The sequence below is a fragment of the Vitis riparia genome, chromosome 13 (assembly GCF_004353265.1).
Source record: "Vitis riparia cultivar Riparia Gloire de Montpellier isolate 1030 chromosome 13, EGFV_Vit.rip_1.0, whole genome shotgun sequence".
Classification (NCBI taxonomy): Eukaryota; Viridiplantae; Streptophyta; class Magnoliopsida; order Vitales; family Vitaceae; genus Vitis; species Vitis riparia.
The window spans coordinates 25,392,499-25,414,804 of record NC_048443.1 but is presented as its reverse complement, the minus strand read 5'-3'; the positions used below and the strand labels follow the sequence as shown (position 1 = coordinate 25,414,804).

At 33.6% G+C, this 22,306-nt stretch overlaps 2 protein-coding genes across 5 annotated transcripts; both read left to right on the top strand.

The window, feature by feature from the left end:
- The first annotated feature begins 6,840 nt into the window (after window positions 1-6,840).
- On the top strand, window positions 6,841-11,652 carry LOC117928026 (cucumisin-like). 4 transcript variants are annotated; one of them, XM_034847771.1, is made up of 11 exons: window positions 6,841-7,045; window positions 7,208-7,420; window positions 7,591-7,679; window positions 8,568-8,662; window positions 8,749-8,992; window positions 9,080-9,593; window positions 9,724-9,824; window positions 9,936-10,154; window positions 10,277-10,388; window positions 10,590-10,803; window positions 10,890-11,652. In XM_034847771.1, the coding sequence occupies exons 2-11, from the start codon at window positions 7,265-7,267 to the stop codon at window positions 11,414-11,416; spliced, it is 2,271 nt and encodes a 756-aa protein (XP_034703662.1). In that variant the 5' UTR covers window positions 6,841-7,045; window positions 7,208-7,264; the 3' UTR covers window positions 11,417-11,652. The 4 variants fall into 4 exon arrangements, with proteins under 4 accessions (XP_034703662.1, XP_034703663.1, XP_034703661.1 ...); XM_034847772.1 differs by having other exon boundaries at window positions 6,841-7,420; window positions 8,571-8,662; XM_034847770.1 differs by having other exon boundaries at window positions 6,841-7,420.
- Window positions 11,653-16,192: 4,540 nt separating this feature from the next.
- LOC117927996 (cucumisin-like) lies at window positions 16,193-19,658 on the top strand. Its single transcript, XM_034847739.1, has 9 exons — window positions 16,193-16,281; window positions 16,515-16,606; window positions 16,690-16,933; window positions 17,052-17,565; window positions 17,849-17,949; window positions 18,028-18,246; window positions 18,354-18,465; window positions 18,546-18,759; window positions 19,135-19,658. Exons 1-9 carry the CDS (start codon window positions 16,208-16,210, stop codon window positions 19,656-19,658), a joined length of 2,094 nt encoding a protein of 697 aa, XP_034703630.1. The 5' UTR covers window positions 16,193-16,207.
- The last annotated feature ends 2,648 nt before the right edge of the window (window positions 19,659-22,306 follow it).

The window sequence follows — 22,306 nt, the reverse complement described above, 5'->3', positions numbered from 1 at the left end:
TCATCAATATATTACAACCCAACTAGGATTGAATTTGTTGTATTTCTCGTATAAAAGCCTATTCACGTACGGTGCATGCAAGTGAAAGAAATTGGGCAACATGGTATCTTCTCTTTTACGATGGCTTCTCTTTATTGTTAATCCCAAAAAATAAAAATAAAATACAAGATTTTTAATATAATTTAATGATTAATTTTTAATATAATTTAATGATTAATGTAATCTTACGTCTATGAAATACATTAACATTCAACAATCTATTAATCAAAATGAAAGATAAGAGTTATAATAATAAAGTTTTCGAAAAAATCTTTCAATTATTATCACACTCTCTAAAAACAAAACCTTAGACATAAAAGGTTAAACCTCAGTCGATTGAATTGGTTGAACAATAATAAATCTAACGACTAATAGTTAGTTAACTGATTAAATCTTACACTTAAAACTTGCATTTCATCTTAATGTACCATTTAACCCTAGTTTTCTTATCTTTCATTGTATCAAAATTACAAATTAGGAGGTTTATTTTTATCAAATATTTTCTTGTATACCTTGTGAAGTGGGTTTAATTGTGGGAATCATTTGAGGGGAAAAAAAAAAAAAATCTAAGTAGGTATCACTTAGGATTTGCCAAATGTGTAAATGGTTTGTCAAGTATGGGGTATTAGGTGTTGGAATTTTTATGTGTGGACTTACATAATCAATTTAATAATGTCATAAATCAGTGTTATTTATTTTTGCATTGTGGTCCATAATGGAACTGGACACATATTGTTGCTTGATTTTTTATGGGCTCACCCTAATTCACTTGACTGGCCCATTAAGTCAAGTGGTGGTCCAAATAATGTGTGTGATATATATATGAATATATTTATTTATATACATATATATATATATATATATATATATATATATATATATATATATATATATATATATATATATATATAAAAGAAAAGGAAGGGCTCTCTCTCTCTAGTAAGCTCCCTGCTCCTTCCTTCTTTGGCTGAAAGAGAGCACGCACTCTCGTTTTGGACTGAATCCGGGTGTAGAAGGGAAGAGCTCGTTAACCTGTAATTCTCGCACCATCAAGCACTAGAGGAGCTTCCTGAGTACCAGAAAAGAGGAAGAAATGGCCTTTCACGGAATTAACCAAGGTGAACGTTTCCGTTTTTGCCGTTCAATGCATGCTTAAATGTCAACATGTGATCCTATGCTATCTAAATTTTCTTCAATTGGTATCAGAGCTTCCATGATTGACATTTGAGCTGCAATTTTGGGTTAATTTTTGGGTTTCCCGTTTCCTGTTGTGGAAGCCATTTTTTTTGGAATTTTATTTCTCGTTTGATGTTGATTCTCTGTTTTCAAGCCCGATTGTTGTTGGAAACTTGTAGAGAATATTGCTTGAAGCAAAACCCATCATTTTATTTGATTTTTGGAGCTTGTTTGGTGGGATTTCGAGAATTAGGGCTTGCTTTGGTTCTTCCTATTATGCGTTTTTGTGCAAATTTTGGGATTAGATTGAAGGTTTGGTGTTTGAGGATGGAAATCTAAGCGTTTTTTGTCGGAAAATGCCCAAAATTTTGGCCGAAAAAGGAAAATTTTTTTTTCTCCTGCACCAGGCCGTGTTCAGCTGGAGAAGGAGATGAATAGTGACGTGATGACGTCATCATGACGTCATAAAAAAAAAAACCAATTTTTTTTTTTTTTTTTTTTTTGTTGCCTTGGTATTCTTGGATTGATTAAGCATATGCTAGAATTATTACACATTTGTTAAATTTGACTTTATTGGGACAATTATTATTATTATTGTTCTTTATGGTATAATTTTTCCTTATATCAATAATGTTGTCCTATGTCAATTTTGTTAAATATTTCAATTTATTGAGGCAATGAAGCACACTTGTGTGATTGCCTATCGCAATTCCAAGTGTGTCAAATTGTGAAAATTAAGATATTTTGAATTTTATTCATGACAATTGTGAACATATATGTGGTTGCCTATCGTGACCCTATATGTGTCAAATTGTCTTTGTTGAAATATTTTTTATCTCCCTCTTTTGATTGTTTTATTATTGTGATAACTAAGATCCATATGGGTATTGTGATTGTCCTATCGATGATTATAATATTTGGTAGGATGCTTGGATTGGTGAAGGAAATTAATTTTATATTATGAACCGTACTAATTTTCTTTGCCCTTTCGGTAATAAAATTAGTGCATCGTGGTTGTGATATTTAATTGGTTGTCCTTACCGCCGTGGAATTTTCAAAATTCCAAGCTGTTGCTAAATTGAGAAATTAAGGAAACTAGCAAATGCATGATTTTGTAGTAACATGCATATTGCTTAATTTTGCTATTTTCCAGCTACTAGCAATCCTGGTATTACTCTGCAATTGTCTGCCATCAAACTTCTTACTGGAATAATTTTGAGGAATGTTTTGAGTCTTTCAATGTGCATATGACTATGCACATTTTGGACTGGGTTTTGAGAGTTGATAAGCCAAGTAAATTTGAGTTCTTCCATATTGTGGCACAAACGCCTAGGTCATATTTCTAGACACCTTATGAGCTATGGTCAGGAAAGAAACCTAACCTTCACCATTTCCATGTTTGGGGATGTAAAATAGAATACAGTTGACAGATGCATATATTTGAGGGTCAGTGGGAGTAGTTACATATTTCTTGTTTTATATGTTGATGATATACTACTCGCATCAAATGATCCTGACTTGTTGATTGAGACACAGCACATGTTGTCAACCCATTTTGACATGAAGGATCTTGGTGAGGCTTCTTATGTCTTGGGCATAAAGATTATTCGTGATAGGGCTAATGGAGTGCTTAAATTGTCTCAAAGAGCCTATATTGAAAAGATATTGAAGAGGTTCAATATGCACAACTGTAAATCTACTAAAGCGCCAATTGTGAAGGGTGATAAATTTTCAAAGGCTCAGTGTCCTCAAAATGATGATGAGAGAGAGGAAATGAAGACCATTCCTTATTCATCTGTGGTGGGCAGCCTTATGTATGCTCAAGTATGTACACGCCCTGATATTGCTTTTATTGTGGGCATGTTGGGAAGGTACTTGAGCAATCCTGGGAGTCAACATTGGAAAGTAGCTAAGAAGGTCCTTAGGTATTTGCAAGGAACTAAGGACTTAATGTTGACATATCAGCGCACCAACATACTTGATGTAGTTGGATTTTGTGATGCTGATTTTGCTGGCTGCATAGATGATAAGAAGTCCACTACGGGCTATATTTTTGTGATGGCAAGAGGAGCTGTATCTTGGAAAAGTGTCAAGCAGACACTTACAACATCCTCAACTATGGAGGCAGAGTATGTGGCATGTTATGAGGCTTGTTGTCATGCTATGTGGATGCGGAATTTTATTTCAGCTTTGGGAGTTGTTGACTCCATTTCTAGACCGCTGAAATTATTTTGTGATAATTCCGCAGCAGTTGCTTTCTCCAAGAACACTAGGAGTATTTCTCGCTCCAAACATATTGATGTAAAGTTCTATTTTGTTAAGGAGAAAGTGGCGGAGTCTCTTGTTGATATTGAACACATGTCCACAAAAAGTATGTTGGCGGATCCAGTAACAAAAGGCTTACCCATAATTGCGTTCTCAAATGGGGTTGTTGGAAGCCTAGGTTGTATTAAGTTAGTGGGAGCCATTTTTTTGGTATTGTAATACTATGTTATTATTGAAAGGATTGCTATTATTGTATATTTCCCTGTGAATCAAGCAATGAAGCATGTATGATTGCTTTTGGCTATTTATTTTGATGAGATTCTATGGGACATTGATTTATGATTATGTGTATGTTGTAATGTTTGATTATGTAGTCCAAGTGGGAGATTGTTGGAATTTTTATGTGTGGACTTACATAATCAATTTAATAATGTCATAAATCAGTGTTATTTATTTTTGCATTGTGGTCCATAATGGGACTGGACACATATTGTTGCTTGATTTTTTATGGGCTCACCCTAATTCACTTGACTGGCCCATTAAATCAAGTGGTGGTCCAAATAATGTGTGTGATATATATATGAATATATTTATTTATATACATATATATATAAAAGAAAAGGAAGGGCTCTCTCTCTCTAGTAAGCTCCCTGCTCCTTCCTTCTTTGGATGAAAGAGAGCACGCACTCTCGTTTTGGACTGAATCCGGGTGTAGAAGGGAAGAGCTCATTAACCTGTAATTCTCGCACCATCAAGCACTGGAGGAGCTTCCTGAGTACCAGAAAAGAGGAAGAAATGGCCTTTCACGGAATTAACCAAGGTGAACGTTTCCGTTTTTGCCGTTCAATGCATGCTTAAATGTCAACATGTGATCCTATGCTATCTAAATTTTCTTCATTAGGGAGTTCAAGAGAGAGACATCTCTTAAGGAAAATTATTAGTGCGCATTAGATCCGGTTAATACAAATGTAAAACTTGAAGTTTTGTATTGGAAGCTTTGTTAATATAACTCTCATTTGATTGAAGCTTGAGGAAAGTGGATGTAAGTCAAGATTTAACTACTAAAAATCTTGAGTTCAAATTCTCTCGATTCCCTACTTTTTTTTTACTTTATATGTAATTATTTTTCATTATATTTGTTATATATATTGCCCAATTTAGTACCCTTTAAAGTGATTATCTTGGGTTGGTTTTGCTAAAATTCTACTCTAAAAAATAATTTATTTATTTATTAGGGATACGATGAACTTATGTATGACACAAAAATTTTCAAAGTATTTATATTTTCAATTATTTTTGGGAATATTTTATGCAAAAACACCAAAAATATCTAAAAATTATTTTTAAAATATACTTTACATATTTTCAAACAAATTCCTAAAAATCTATTTTTATTTAAAAATTTATGAAATATTATTTTTTAATTAGAAATTTGTTTATATTTTAAAGAAAAGAAAGAAATAATTCTCAAACATATCCAAAATCCTTTAGAATAATGAGATAACAAAAGGGATAAGTATATTTTCTCACATTGATATGAAAATAACCACAAAATAAAAAATCTCTAAAAACAATTCAAATTTTAGATATCTACTAATCAAAGACAATACTTATATTATTAGAAAGTAATACTGGTTAAATATAATATCTTTAACTAAAATATGAATAAAATTCTAATTATTTTTAAGAAATTTGAATTTTATAAACTGAGTTGTATTTTTTATTTTATTTTATGACAGCATGGAAACTCATTTTCACTATATATATATATATATATATTCCATCATTGCTGCTTATTTTATTGATGATTGGTGATGTATGGGGGAGTCATAATCAACTTTATGTTAGCTGGCACACAACATGTGACTCAGGTACCTGATAATTAAATGAGAGGACATTGTACAAAGCATAAAATTTCTTAATTCTATTTTTGATTTCCGAAAAATTTAAAGACAAAAAGAAAATTAAAACTAATAAATTATTTCTATTTTTTATTTATTATTTAAAAATTAAAAATTAAAAAATTTTAAAATATAGAATTTTTAATTGATCTTAATTATTATATTTATTTATTTTTATTACATAAAGGAAAATTTTCTTTCATGTACAATAATTTGAAGCTAGTGCTCTTCTTTCAACCCATAATTGGGATTGGACTCCAATTAGTGTATGCCCCACCATTCCTACACTCCATCCTCATCTTGACCACTTTCATAAAAGTCCTATGGCTAAGCTCCACTTTTTGAAAAGGAAGAGCCTCTTACGGAAAAAAGTTGTGTGAAAAGGATCTTTTACGTTGAAAACATGTTTTAGTGGTGATGAAAGGCACAAAAATGCAGGATTCCTGGGAAAGATATAAAATTTATGTAAAAATATTTGTTGGGTGATAGTTGATTTTTCTCTAGCTAGTTTGTGATACAAAAAAGAAAATGGAAATAAAAATTTCCAAAAAAAAAAAAAAAAAAAAGAAGTGAGAAAATGAGAAAAAAAATAAAAATAAATTCATTTTTCTACTAGATAATAAGATAAAATATTGTTAAAGAACCCCAATGGTCACCGGTTCAAGTTCCCTCAAGGTCATTGGAAGTTTACCCGGTTGTTAACTTTAGGGCCCGTGACATTAATCGAGGTGTACGTAAGCTGGCTCGGACATCCATGGTTATAAAAAAAAAAAAACAACATTGTTCAAGAGGATTAATTTTGAGACGGTACATAAAAAAAAATGGTAATAATACCTTGCAAAGAAATCAAATAAAGCTAATAATGGAATGAAATTCTAAAGAGATGAATGAAATTAGATTATATTTGGTTGTAAGGAAAATATAAAAAAAAGAAAAATAAAGAGAAAAATTAAAAGAAAAAAATAAATAAATTATTTTATATGTTATTTTAAATTTATTTTACTTATTTTAATTTTTTTATATAAAGATTAAATAATTTTAAAATATAGAAAATTTTAACTAGTTTTAATTATATTTTATATTTTTTAATATATTTTTATAACAAAATCAAATAGGAGAAAATAATTTAAAATTTTTTTTTTTTTAATGGATACTTTTTTGGGAATCAAATGTAGTGGAAGTTTAATGTGATGATTGATACTTTCTCCCTTTGTTTATAATGTTTGAACTTCATCCACAACTTTAATAAAATTCTTTTTCAAAAGAAGCTATCATGAAAAAGATAGAATTCTTGAAAGAGGTGTAAAGTAGATGTTGATGTGAAAGTGTCTTTTAGTCGAGCAGCCTTTGCTATTGTGGTTGACATGTGGTGTCGCCATTTGATTCAATGGGGCATCGTTTTTTATTCCTGCATTTGGTTTTTTTAGGCTATAAATTATTAGAATGTCTAGGAAGGTGTAACGTAAGATTAAAAGAGAAAGAGGGTCGGAGGACTCAAGTATGTATCATGTATGTATAAATGACCAAGCACCACAAAGCGCATAGCTGACCCTACAATGGCAAGACCAAAAAACTCTCGTCTGTGGTTTCTCCTTCTCAGTCTCATCTGCAGTCTGCTCAATACGCACAGCACTGCAGCAGCTTCGGAGGATGATGGTCGAAAGGCAATAAACACCCACCTCTCTCTTGTTTGTTCTTAATGGCTTGGTCAATATTCCATGAAAATTAAGATAAATCTTGTGTTGAAAATCATGGTTGAGTATTCCTCCGTGCATTGCTCTTTATTCCTTTTATCTTTTTAAATACAAATTATTGGAAATGTCCAGGAAGGTGTAACATTAGATTAAGAGAGAGAGAGGAGATTGGAAGGCTCCAGTATATATATGTATACATGTCCAAGCACCACGAAGCGCATAGCTTATCATCATCTAATGGCAAGACAAAAAAACTCTTCTCTGTGGTTTCTCCTTCTCATTCTCATCTGCAGTCTGCTCAGCACCCACAGTACTGCAGCAGCTTCCGAGGATGATGTTCGAAAGGCAATAAACACCCATCTCTCTCTTGCTTTTTCTTAATTAATGGCTTGGTCAATATTTCATGAACCCATACATGTATGCATGGCGGAAAAATTAAGATTAATCTTGCGCAGAAAATCATGCTTGAGTAGTGTTAATAAACTGGATTTGCACCAAACATATTGTGGATGCAGGAGTATATTGTGTACATGGGTGCCAAGCCTGCCGGAGATTTCTCGGCATCTGCCAGTCACACCAACATGCTGCAGCAAGTCTTTGGCAGGTCAGTATTTCTTTCTTAATTATTTATTGTGGATTTTCACCCTTTTTTTTTCCCCCAAAACTCTACTAGATCGGTGATACACCTTTTTTTTTTCCCAAAAGGAGGAAAGGAATGGAACGAAGGGGGATTTGAACCCCCAAAACCTCATGTTTACGATATGCTTTTGTTGAATAAATGTACATATTATATATATATATATATATATATATAGAGTATAAATAAATTAATTTTGGTTATTGTGACTTCTATATAATAATTACATATAAAATAAATATTAATTTTTGAATAAAATGATCAAAATTTTAAAATAAAAAATACTTATACAAATTATCATTATTAAGTTATTAAATATATCCAAATTAAATGAATATATATAAAATATGTTTTCAAGTTATAAACATTATTATTAAATATCATATATCATCATTTACTTTATATCATTTAATATAATTAAATTAAATAGATTATAATTTGATATTAAATATATTTTTAAATTAGACATATTATAGTCGAATATGACAATGTTATTATAAAATAATATTTGATATAATTTAATAATAAATGTACATTTATAAAATTCATATTTTTTTATCAATGTATATGATATTATTATCAAATATGATAAATTATATTATGCATATATCAAAATTTTCAATAAAATAACTTTAAAATGTCTATTATATTTTTAATTACATTTCTATAATATTTTTTTTTTAACATTTCTATTAATTTTGATTAATTTTAGATTTATCGATATTTTTTTCAAAATATCCACGATATATCCCAATATATCCGATATATCCGTAAAATCGAAATACTGATATATCCCTAATTACCGATATTGTAATCCTTGCTGGTACCTAACTTTCCACATGAATGCTTTCGTAGCAGTAGGGCATCAACTTCTCTGGTCCGCAGTTACAAAAAGAGTTTCAATGGATTTGTAGCGAAGCTAACAGAGGAGGAAATGCAACAAATGAAGGGTGGGTAGGTGGGTTTGATTCTTTCTGCAATTGAAGTAACTCAGCGTGTTATGGCTACAAAATGAACTGTAACTTTGGAGTTTCAGGAATGGATGGGGTGGTCTCGATTTTCCCTAACGAAAAGAAACAGCTCCATACAACTAGGTCCTGGGATTTCGTGGGGTTTCCCCAACAAGTTAAAAGAACGAGTTTTGAAAGCGACATTATCATAGGAATGTTAGACACTGGAATATGGCCGGAGTCTGACAGCTTCGATGATGAAGGATTTGGTCCACCGCCAAGGAAATGGAAGGGCACTTGCCATGGGTTTTCCAATTTCACTTGCAACAAGTAAATCTTAATGACAAAGTGTCTAAATACCCTGCTACAAAAGTTGAAATAATATCCTTAACAAAAGTTTCAATTATGTCACTGCAGTAAAATTATTGGAGCCAAGTACTACCGGAGCGATGGAGAATTTGGCCGAGAAGATTTACGATCCCCAAGAGATTCACTCGGCCATGGGACACACACTGCATCGACTGCGGCTGGGGGCTTAGTTAGCATGGCAAGTCTAATGGGCTTTGGTTTGGGAACTGCACGGGGTGGGGTTCCATCAGCTCGGATAGCTGTGTATAAGATATGTTGGTCTGATGGCTGTCATGGTGCTGATGTTCTTGCAGCATTTGATGACGCAATTGCTGATGGGGTTGATATAATTTCTATTTCAGCTGGGAGTTCCACACCCAGTAATTATTTTGAAGATCCAATTGCAATTGGAGCTTTTCATGCAATGAAGAATGGGATACTAACATCAACTTCTGCTGGTAACGAGGGACCTCGCTTTATTTCCATCACAAATTTCTCCCCATGGTCGCTTTCCGTGGCTGCTAGCACCATAGACCGAAAGTTCTTTACCAAGGTGAAACTAGGTGACAATAAGGTTTATAAGGTGAGTAAGCTTGCTTACCCTTTGGACTAATAACCATCACATACAAATATCATCTATTAAAGTAATTAAATTACCACTATGTAGAACTGATTTTTTGGAGGTGGAGGTTATATCATTGCCCTTTGTGTAGGGATTTTCGATAAATACATTTGAGCTCAATGACATGTATCCTTTGATTTATGGCGGGGATGCCCCGAATACTAGAGGAGGTTTTAGAGGGAACACATCCAGGTGCTTATTATTATAGAAAGAAAAATAATTAATGGAAAATGAAAGCAGTTAGAAATCCTGAATTTTAAAGCATGTGTGATAGTTTACAAGACTTTTGTTACTGAAATGCAGGTTTTGCAAAATAAAATCATTGAACCCAAATTTAGTGAAGGGTAAAATTGTCTTTTGCGATGGCAAGGGTAGTGGGAAAGCTGCATTCTTGGCAGGTGCCATTGGGACTTTGATGGTGGATAAACTCCCCAAAGGTTTCAGCAGCAGTTTTCCCTTGCCTGCAGCTCGCCTTAGTGTAGGAGATGGTAGAAGAATTGCCCACTACATCAATTCAACAAGGTATCATTTAACACATCTTTTTACTTTTATTTGGATATGATTGTAAATTATGTAAGTGATATGGTTTAGGATTTGTACGGCATATATATATTCTCAGTCTTAGTCTTACTACATTTAAACAGTGACCCAACTGCATCGATATTGAAGAGTACTGAGGTTAATGACACATTGGCCCCATATGTACCCCCCTTCTCATCAAGGGGTCCAAACCCAATTACACACGACCTTCTCAAGGTAACTTATGCGATTATTCATGATTTTCTTCTCACTTATTCCACGGCATTTTCATCTCTGTATCATGTAAACCCAATTCAACATTTTCATCTCCCATTTGAGAAAGCATGGATGTTTTTCTTAATCTATGTTGAGAATAGTTGATAAAGACTTTCCAAAAGCTTGACATTCATGATGACTTTGTGATCTTACTGCATGCAGCCAGATCTAACATCCCCAGGTGTACACATTGTGGCTGCCTGGTCACCAATTTCTCCCATCTCTGATGTAAAAGGTGATAATCGAGTAGCGCAGTACAATATAATAACCGGCACGTCAATGGCTTGCCCACATGCTACTGGGGCAGCTGCCTACATCAAGTCATTTCACCCCACCTGGTCTCCTGCCGCTATTAAGTCTGCTCTTATGACCACTGGTAATGCCAAATTTTATTCCCGACCTTTCAAATTATGAAAGAGGTGATAATAATGGATCTAAGTCCTTTGTGTGTTTTGTATCCAGCTACTCCCATGAGCGCTAAAAAAAATCCACAAGTCGAATTTGCATATGGTGCAGGCAATATTGATCCTATAAAGGCTGTACACCCTGGTCTAGTGTACGATGCCAATGAGATTGACTTCGTAAATTTTTTGTGTGGGCAAGGCTATACTGCTAAGGCTCTGCGGCAAGTCACCGGGGATCATAGTGTCTGTTCTAAAGCTACAAATGGAACCGTTTGGAATCTAAATTATCCTTCCTTTGCTCTTTCCACCTTCAACAAAGAATCTATTGTTGGCACGTTCAACAGGAGTGTCACAAATGTTGGATTAGCCGTGTCCACATATAAAGCAACTATTATTGGTGCCCCAAAAGGACTCAGAATCAAAGTGAAACCAAACATTTTATCATTCACATCCATCGGGCAGAAGCAATCCTTTGTGTTGAAGGTTGAAGGACAGATAGTTGAAGACATAGTCTCTACTTCTTTGGTGTGGGATAACGGTGTACATCAGGTGAGGTCACCCATTGTTGTGTATGGCGTGGAATAAAATTCGACAAGCCTGCTGCTTGGTACGAAGCATAAGAGTTGTGGTATCTATCATATTGAAAGAAAAGATGTATCTATACATATGGAAATAAATGAAAAAAAAAAATCAATGTTATTAATGTTTCTAAAGCTTGATCGGATCGGTTGTGTCACTGGTCTAGTTGAGCTATTGAATCGGATAAGCGTGTGAACGACTTGAACCGGTGGAATGCAATATTCCTTTTCCTTTCCCTTTTATTCCTCTCTCGGCTACTTTTCTCTTGGACCCTTCTCCTTTGCCGTTTACTCTCCCCAGCCACTTTTCTCCTTGGGCCGCCTCTTTTTCTGTTTGCTCTCCCCTGGCACTTTTCTCTCAGGCCGCACCTCACTTTACTCAATGTTTTAAAAATTGAATCCGGCTATTGCAAAAAAAAAAAAACAAATTACTAGTTGACAGTTTAATGATTGGATCGATGATTCAGCTGTAGACAATGTTACAAATATGTAATAATTTATCTATATATCTATGTATTTTATTATTTTAATTTTTAAAATTATTATATTAATTAATTCTTATTATTTTCATATTTATTATTAATAATTATTATAAAAATAAATGTAAATGTAAATATTTATTTTTGTTTAAATGCTTTATATGATAAAATTTTGAAAAGGACATTATATATAAAAATTTACTAAAACACTTACCTAAGAGTTTCATAGCTTAGTGCTACCCTACTCATTTTGTTAATTACACCTCCGTAGATTGAGTTGCAGAGTTTCTTTTCCTCATATTATAACCAATCCCACATCCAAAAATTTTATAAACTACATGTGTTTAGATATTATAAACTAAATGCCTTGTATAAATACCTTGCATTTCTATTCTCAATGTAAACTAATTGGTGTGGATGTGTTTGGTATGATGATAGACCTTCATAGATCGATGATTCATATTAGACCAATCGATTTGGTTCGATTTTAATTTTAAAGCATTGATCTCATTTATTTATTTATTTTTTCTCACCCTTTTCTTTTTCCTGCATGATACTTAAAAGAATTGGAGTTTTTAAGGACAGCTTTGCCATTGGTGAAATTATTCTTGAAACACACATTTAAATAATAATAAAATAAGAATTTTATAATTATTCTAATCTTATCCAAACACGGACTTAAATAATAATCATATAAGAATAACAAAATGACCTTTTTTTTTTTCATTTTTTAAAAAATCTTTGATATAACAAATTATTGTTGAAAGTACATGCATGACATTTCATGCCTTGTTTTTCTTTTTTACTTCTCCATATTTTTGTAATTTGAAAGTACATATGAACTTGACCTATAACAATAGAAACCAAGAAGTAAAACCTTTGGTAATGGTAAATATATTGACGACTTGATCACCATTAAACTATTGCAAATTTCTTTCAAACAAAATAGTAATCAATCTCAATGATCATTATTAAACCATTACAAACTTCTTTCATCACACCATAGAATAGGAGAGAGAAACTAAACTATTCTTCCTCTAGTCTTGCTAATAACAAATCAATTATTTGTTTCAGCCCTAAGATTACAACTCAATCATTGTCTCCCATAATAAAGCCCTTGCAAACAAATATATATCAATGCTTGATAATAACCTTGGCATTCCAAGGGTCTAGTTACACCATCAAATTGGTGTTACATGCCAAAAAAAGTGATCAATGTGGTCATAACCATGTGTATATATTGGTCTTATATTTTTATGACAAGGTCAATCTCATTTCCTTATGCCAAGGTCAGTCCCTTTCCTTTGTATTTGATCTAATTCCTTTGTGCATTAGTCTCAAGGTTTATAGCTTTATTCAATAGCCTAGATTTTATCATACATTTTCAATTACAAAAATGTAAAGTTTGATAATTACCTCTTCAATAGCTGAAACTTTTCTACATTCTAATTCAAAGTATTCATATCTCAAAGTTAATAGGCAACCAAAATCAAACCTCACAATTCAAAGACACTTGTGTCTCTTCTTTGTTGCATCATCTTCTTCTAATATTTTATTCTCTAAATCTTTATTTAAATATTAGGGTGTAATTTGGGAAGATTGGTCTGACCCAAAGCTCAAATCTAAATTGATTTTTCGATTAATTTGAGTAATCACTATAAGGTTAGGTTACTTGAATAAACCTAAAATAATATTTTTATAATATTTATAATTTATATATTTCATATAACAATATTTATTTTACTTTAAAAAAAAATAAGGAGAAAAACTCAAATTTTAATTATATCAAATATTATTTTATTTTATTAGAAATATTTAATTTTTTATTATTATCTTAAAATGTTGTCCTATTTATATTTTAATTTTGATATAAAATATATAAAAGAAAAAAAATAATTGTAGGTGCATTCAACCGAAGCTAACCTTACACTACCTATTCCAAGTCCAACCAAACCAAACATAACCTAAATTTAGGAATTAGGTTGGATTAAATTGAAGTTGTATATTTCTTTACTTCAGTCGAGCTATGATTAAATATAAACTTGATCAAGTAGCTCGAATTGCAATTGTGACAAAAGCCCTGCTTTTTTTCAAGAATGAATGTACTTACTTTTTGTTTAAAACTTCTTTTTATAAACTCGTAATATTATTAAGATTGTAGAAGGATAAAATTTAATTTTTATTTGGGAAGTGCTTTTAGAAATAGTTTTTGAAAATTACTTTAATTTTTTTAATTTTTTTTTTAATGTTTTGGGAAACAAAATTACATTTGAAAACTAAATTCTAAAAAATACTACTCCATCATAAAAAAATAATAAAATTTATTTGAGTGATTGAATAAAGATAGTTTTATAAAACAAGTAAAACAAAAAATGTTTCTAAGTTATGTTTTTTTTTAAATGTGGTGTTTTCTTCTATTAACTTAATATTATAAATAAATAATTTATAGATTTATTTTTAAATATTTTTACCTTAGAAATAAACATAATTTAAAAAAAATAAAAAATAAAAATGCAATTAATTATATTTTATCTTATGTTATTTTTACCTTTTATCTTCCATCCATATTTTTTTACCTCAAAATTTACACTATCACGTGCCAATCCAAATGTTCACTTATTCACTTTTCACAACTTCTCTCGTTTAAAAAGCCTTAAAAGAGACCCATTATTACAGTGAGGAAACCCAAGAACTCCGTCGGATCCGTCCCCCCCTTTCCCCAAATCTACCAACATCCACACCCTAGGCTCCTAACCTCATCCAAAAAGTAATCAGAGCCGTCAAAGACCAAACCCCCTTCTTGTTCCTCTCATTCATATCTTCACAACCCGCTATTGACCTTCTTCTCTTTTGGGTGCGGATTTGAGGGTCTGTGTTTTTTCTCCCTTGAACGGAGTAAAAAACATATGAAAACGTGGGTTCTATTTGATATTTGCTTTTTAAAATATTTTTCAGATTTTTTTTTAAATTTATTTTTTAAATATATTTTAAAAATAATTTTTATGTGTATTATTTTACTTTTAATCATTTTTATATTTTTATAATTTTTTAAAATAATAATAAAAAAATTAAAATATGTTATTTTATTTTCTATTTTAAAAAACAAAAAATTATTTTGTTTTATTTTTAATTGACAAACCTATTTTCTTGTTTTTGTGTTCTAAAAAATTAAAAATTGTTTTCGAGTACAGACAACAAACAAATCCTTGGAGTCATCCTCAAAAACACTAATATGACAACACAAAAAACAACTTTTCAAATATGAAAAGCAATTGTGAAATATGTTTTTACATATTTTTTATTTTCAGGAACAAAAAATATTTTCCAAAACATTTTTTAAATATATCCTCGACCCTTTACAATTTATCATATACTTAAATTAAATTAATCATAAATCAATAAAAAACAAATGGATATTTTTCTTAAATATCCTAAAATTGATTTGTGCTGTGTTTATATTATCTACTTATATAACATTTTATTCTATGCATTTGATACGCGATTTATCGCTCCATTTGTTAATGATGAATTAAAATAGTAACAAAATTTTCCAACATTCTGCCAAAAGGGTGGAATTGTGATATTTATAAGTTAGAAATTGATGAATAAATTGTAAGCTGATGGCATTGAAGCCGCGGAATTCTAAAAATAAAATAGGTGTCATTTCATTTGCTTTGGTGGATGAAGACCCCTATGGAGTTTTTTAGCCCAATACACCCATCGTGGAAAAGATCGATCTTAGCCATCCTTCACAAAGAATGATTCAGTAAACAATATACTTGTAATAACTGAAGGACGAGATTGATTAAAAAAAAATTATCAAAAGCAATGGAAAGCAAGGGTTCATACATTTGTGTCGTTTGATCACTTTATCAATATACCAAAAAAATTCCCTGCTGTTTGTATTTTGAAAGTATATATTCGCTAGATTGATTACTTAGGTCACCCTTGCAAACACATTGTTAGAGCCGCCTTTGGACGGTTTTGTTGTTGGGCAGGCCGAGGAGGGGAGGATTGGATCAATTTCTTTGTATTTCTACTATAAAAGCCTATTTACTTTCATGAATAAGGAATGAGCCTCAAGCTGTTCCGGACACTCTCCCAATGGGCAACATGGCTTCTCCTCTTTCATGGCTTCTTTTGATCACTCTCTCTTGCACTCTGCTTATATGCTGCAGCGCAACTTCTGAAGAAGATCCAAAGGTAGATAATTAGTCTCTTTTATGGTCATTGGTGCCATGTTCTTTTATATTTTGTCACTCTATTGTGTTTATTGATGTATACTAAGGAACTTGTGGTTGCAGGAGTATATAGTGTACATGGGGGACCTTCCAAAGGGTGATATTTCAGCATCAACTCTTCATACTAACATGCTACAACAAGTGTTTGGCAGGTTATCAATCCAAATTATTACTAAATATATTATTGGCATCAAATTTTCCAAGAAGTTGTGACAAAATGGAACTTTGACATATGAAAATTATCCGCTCAGCATAATCACTGAAGCAATACCAAAGATTCTCTTTATACAACAAGAGAACACATACAAACACAAAGAAAAAAGGATGCTAATAATAGTCTATATTAACTGCTGGCCTAACTTCTCCAGTGAACTGCATTCTACAGTAGAGCATCGGAATATCTGCTCCACAGCTACCAGAGAAGCTTCAATGGGTTTGTCGCAAAGCTGACCATGGAGGAGAAGAAGAAACTCTCTGGTGGGTGAATCATGATTCTCAAGACATTGCTCTAAACTGTCCTATGCTTGTTTATCAATTTGATTGTAACTGTTTATACTCAGGGATAGAGGGGGTAGTGTCTGTGTTCCCAAATGGAAAGAAGCAACTCCACACGACAAGGTCATGGGACTTCATGGGCTTCCCCCAAAAAGTTAAAAGAACAACTACTGAAAGCGATATTATTATTGGAATGCTTGACACTGGGATCTGGCCCGAGTCTGCTAGTTTCAGCGACGAAGGATTTGGTCCACAACCAAGCAAATGGAAGGGCACTTGCCAAACCTCATCCAATTTCACTTGCAACAAGTACATTTTCCATTTTTCTTTTTTTGCCACTATAATTTTATCTGCTACATGCGCCACTAGTAGAGATACATACAGAATAATCCGAATGCAACTGAACAAAAAATGTAATGATATGCAGTAAAATTATAGGAGCTAGATACTATCGAACTGATGGAAAACTAGGGCCAACAGATATTAAATCACCAAGAGATTCACTTGGCCATGGGACACACACTGCATCCACAGCAGCTGGGAGCTTGGTTAGAGGGGCAAGCTTACTAGGCCTTGGCTCAGGAGCAGCTAGAGGAGGGGTTCCCTCAGCCCGCATTGCAGTTTACAAGATATGTTGGCATGATGGTTGTCCCGATGCTGATATCCTTGCAGCGTTTGATGATGCAATTGCGGATGGAGTTGATATTATCTCTCTTTCTGTTGGGGGATATGATCCTTACGATTATTTTGAAGATTCAATTGCAATTGGAGCTTTCCATTCCATGAAGAATGGGATACTTACATCTAACTCTGCTGGCAACACAGGTCCAGATCCTGCCACTATAACAAATTTTTCCCCTTGGTCTCTCTCAGTTGCTGCTAGCACCATTGACAGAAAGTTTGTGACCAAAGTCAAGTTGGGAAACAACAAGGTTTATGAGGTAAGCATGCTTTTCTTTCATGTATATATATGCATATTTATCTGTAAATTTTGCCAACATACACACACACACACACACATATATAAGAGGGATTTAATTGTCCCATTCCAAATAGTTCTAATTAATTAGTATTAGAATGTTAGCTGAACTTACATTGCTGGGGCCTTAACATGGGAGTTTGAGTTAACTGTCACCACTTGATTATTTTTGAGGTTCTTGGTACCTTATACACATTATAAGTTTTTAAGGATAGTTTAACAAAACCTCTTTTTGGTGGATGTAGGGAGTCTCTGTAAATACTTTCGAGATGGATGATATGTACCCTATTATTTATGGTGGAGATGCCCCAAATACTACAGGAGGTTATGATAGTTCTTATTCAAGGTAAAAAAGATTAGAATCTGAAATGGCATTCATCAGTTATTTTTTAATACTTTCATCACAGTTTATCATGAAATGCAGGTATTGCTCTGAGGACTCCTTGGACAAGTCTTTGGTAGATGGTAAAATTGTACTGTGTGATTGGTTGACTAGTGGGAAGGCAGCCATTGCCGCCGGAGCTGTAGGTACGGTAATGCAAGATGGAGGTTACTCTGATTCTGCCTACATTTACGCGTTACCGGCATCCTACTTGGACCCAAGAGATGGTGGCAAAGTTCATCACTACTTAAATTCAACTAGGTATTTTTGAAGCTCATAATTTCCAGTTTTGATAACCTTTCTTGTCTCAGTGATTCTATGGTTAACCATAAATGATTCTAATTTTCCTGCACTCCTGATATAAACAGCAAGCCCATGGCAATTATACAGAAGAGTGTTGAGGTTAAAGATGAATTGGCCCCATTTGTAGTTTCATTTTCTTCAAGGGGCCCCAACCCTATTACAAGTGACATTCTCAAGGTAATTCTGCTAATTAATTTCCTCTGGTTCTTTGATTACTCCGCTTTCTCTCTAAATCACAATATCTTAATATTTTGCAGCCAGACTTAACTGCACCTGGCGTGGACATTCTTGCAGCATGGACAGAAGCTTCATCTGTAACAGGGAAAGAAGGGGATACAAGAGTAGTTCCATACAATATAATTTCTGGGACATCCATGTCTTGTCCACATGCGTCTGCAGCTGCTGCCTACATTAAGTCATTTCACCCAACATGGTCTCCTGCTGCTATTAAGTCTGCTCTAATGACAACTGGTAAGAATCCAAGAGCACTTTTGAAAGTAGGCTTTAGAGAAGAATCATCTTGCTCCACAAGCATTTTTAGTTGGGAACCTGAAATTGAAGAAAAAAAAATGTGAAATCTCTTTTGATTACTGAAATAACCATATGACATACTTCTAAATCATTGTTGGGACTTGCTTCATGAACATTCATTTCTCTGTAAAAAAAAAAAAAAAAAAAGAAGTATAAAAATTGAATTAAAAATCATTCTTCTACACTCTTCAACATAATAGAAAAGAATTAGAATGACTCTCTGTTGAAGTTGCTTAGGAAAATACATGTATATATCTAGAAGAAATATATTTAACCATTGTAGGTAACTAATGCCCATGTTTCCATTGTTTGCAGCTGCTCGCATGAGTGTTAAAACGAACACAGACATGGAGTTTGCATATGGGGCAGGCCATATAGATCCTGTAAAGGCTGTACATCCTGGTTTGATATATGATGCTGGAGAGGCAAATTATGTCAATTTTCTATGCGGGCAAGGCTATAGCACTAAGCACTTGCGGCTTATCACAGGAGATAAAAGCACTTGTTCTGCAACCATGAATGGGACAGTTTGGGATTTAAACTACCCTTCTTTTACTATATCTACTAAGTCTGGGGTAACTGTCACTCGCATTTTCACTAGAACTGTCACTAATGTTGGATCAGCCGTCTCAACTTACAAGGCAATTTTGGCGGTTCCTTCAGGACTTAGTGTCAAAGTTGAACCAAGCGTTCTTTCATTCAAATCCCTTGGCCAGAAGAAGACCTTCACTATGACGGTTGGTGCAGCAGTAGATAAAGGTGTGATATCAGGTTCTTTGGTGTGGGATGATGGGATTCACCAAGTGAGGAGCCCCATTGTGGCTTTTGTCTCTTCCTAAAAGTTGTTATTACCTGCATTTTGGTTCTTTTTTAATTAACCAACAAATTGACATGTTGTGTTTTATAATAAATATAGTAATGTTTTATTCTTTATTAAGCAGAATTTCAGTGATATACATCTTCAAATTGATGAATGATAGTTTTTCATTCATACTTTATTTCGTTCATGTACAGAGTATATATAGAGGGTAATCACCATTCTAAGAATAGGAAAAGATGATACAAGGAAAGAATAATATAAGGAAATAACAACTAATATCCTAATATCTCAACTTTCCTAATATCTCAATATTCATAATATCTTAACTTTCCTAATATCTAAACACTAAATGATATAAGGAAATAATGATATAAGGAAAGCATTCTTAATATCTCAACAATACATGGCATATTCTGCCTACATTGTAACTTATTTCGAAGCTTATAAGTCATTATTAGGTCATATTAGAATGTTAGAATGGATATTATTATTATTATTATTATTAAATAAGATCAAAAATAAAAAAATTATTATTTTAGAAATCAATCACTCTCATTCTTTCCTTTGTGTTAGAATTATTGAGAAGAACCGATCAAGTTACTGTTTTTATTTATTTATTTATTTAGTTTTGGAGAAACAAGTTTCCTCATCTGTCATCACTCTCAATCTCTAAACCTTATATTGCTGCACATACTCTTTTTTTTTTTTTTTGGTCAGCTAGATAATAATGACAATAAGAATAAATAAATATATTAGGAAATCTTTGATTTTGGTGTGCTTCAATTGTGGCTGAATTTTCTTCAAGCATATTGTAGACCCCCATTTAGGGGCCTTTCTTGCAGTTGCAAATTTTGCCACGTGGAAGAGCCTTGCTCAACCACGTGTCTTCTTTTGAGAGGACAGTGCAGAATCACATGGTGTTTTTGAAGTGCCAATGGAAGGTTGACAGGTGGCATGAGGTTCTAAAGGCTGTTAGAGGGGCAAATCCGGGAGAGAGAAAAGTGATTCTGCAGATTAGTGGTGCTTTTGGGGTGGCTGTGGCTACAGAGGCTGTTAGGAGGAAAATCCGGGAGAGAGGAGAAAGAAAGAAAAGAAAAGCTGCAAGAGAGATGGGGTAGCTGCAGAGGGGGAGAGCATATTTCTGGAGATTTTTCGGGAGGATTCGAAAAGGCTTGAGGAGGAGAGAGCTTTGGTTTTGTTTTTTTTGGGGAGCTTTGGTTCTTCATAGCCGTTGAGAGAGACATTTTTGAGGGAGCTTCCATTGCCTTTTGAGTGGAAGGAGGGTTGCTACGGGCTGGTTAGAGGGAAGCAGTTTCCAGCTAGAGAAGAGATTCTCTGTTTTGGTAGGCATTTTTTGTTTGAAGGACTCAGGTATAAACTCTGCAATCTTTTCATTTCTCCCCATTCACTGTTTTTCCTCAGATTGCTATCATTTTCTTTGATGTTATGCTGTTTGGGGTGGATATTGGAGGCCACTGGTTTGTTTGTTGAGAGATAATCCTGCCTTTATGTTTGTCATTAATGATTTTAACTTGCTTTGCCTCCATTTGTGATGATGAGATGTTCAAGACTCATGTCTGTGTCTACATTTGATGTGGCTTACTCACCTGCTCGGAAGATCCATGGATGATTCATGAAGTGGATTTTCTGAGATCTTCTTTATTTACTTGTTTTCTTTTATGCTCTGTTTCTCCATCTTCCTCTGTTTTCTGGTATTCATCCTTGCCATGCACCTGGTTTCTCATCCCGGCCTGAAGAAGCTATGTGAGGGCTCTCAGTGAATTTTCTTAGTTCATTCAGACTCAAGATGATCTGGTTGTTGAGAATCTCCAACTTCTGGTTCGTTTGATGGCATTTGAACAATCAGCAAGGTTGACGTGACCCTCTTCTTTGCCTGTATTACAGCCATTTGCATCGGAGCATCATCAGTATGTGGTTGTTATTTCCACTGCAGTAATTACGGCAATAATAGCCGTTCTTATAACTACTGGCTGGATTGGGTTCTTTTGGACTATGTGATATGGAACCGTTGGAAACTGACTACTCATGATATCCTGACTATCACATGCATAGTAACTCCACTCTTTCCCAGCAACTTCAACTTCCCATTCCTTCTCAAGTCCCTGGCTGACCTTAAGGGCTTTAGTGAAGGCCAATGCATGCATACCTATGTCTCGAAATTGGGTCAGCTTGATGATAGCATGTTTCTGAATTGGGAGAGGCAGAAGATGAAAATGAAGAAGGGCAAGAATATGGGTACAAGGCTATAGAGAAGACAGAGGATGGTCAGAAAGATCTCATGAATCTAGGCACTTCCGAGATAGAACGAAACAAAACAAGAGTCTTCTGATGATGCCAGAGCTATAACTACTGATGATGCTGAATTGAATTTGCGAGAAGAAGGAACAAATGATGAAATTAATGATGTCATGCTGACAAGAAAGCCTGGGCCTACAATTATCAATGCGAACCTTGATGAGAAACTAGAGCATTCTGGTGAGGCAGAAGCAAAGAGGATTAATGCCAAATATGGCGTGCTGCCCAATGATCAATGTTTAGCTGTTTTGGAGATGGCTCGGTCCAGAAGATGCCAAAGTGCAGTATCAACTACCAGCCACCAACTGTTGTTCCCAGACGACATCATTGGAGAAAGCTGAGGCCATTATG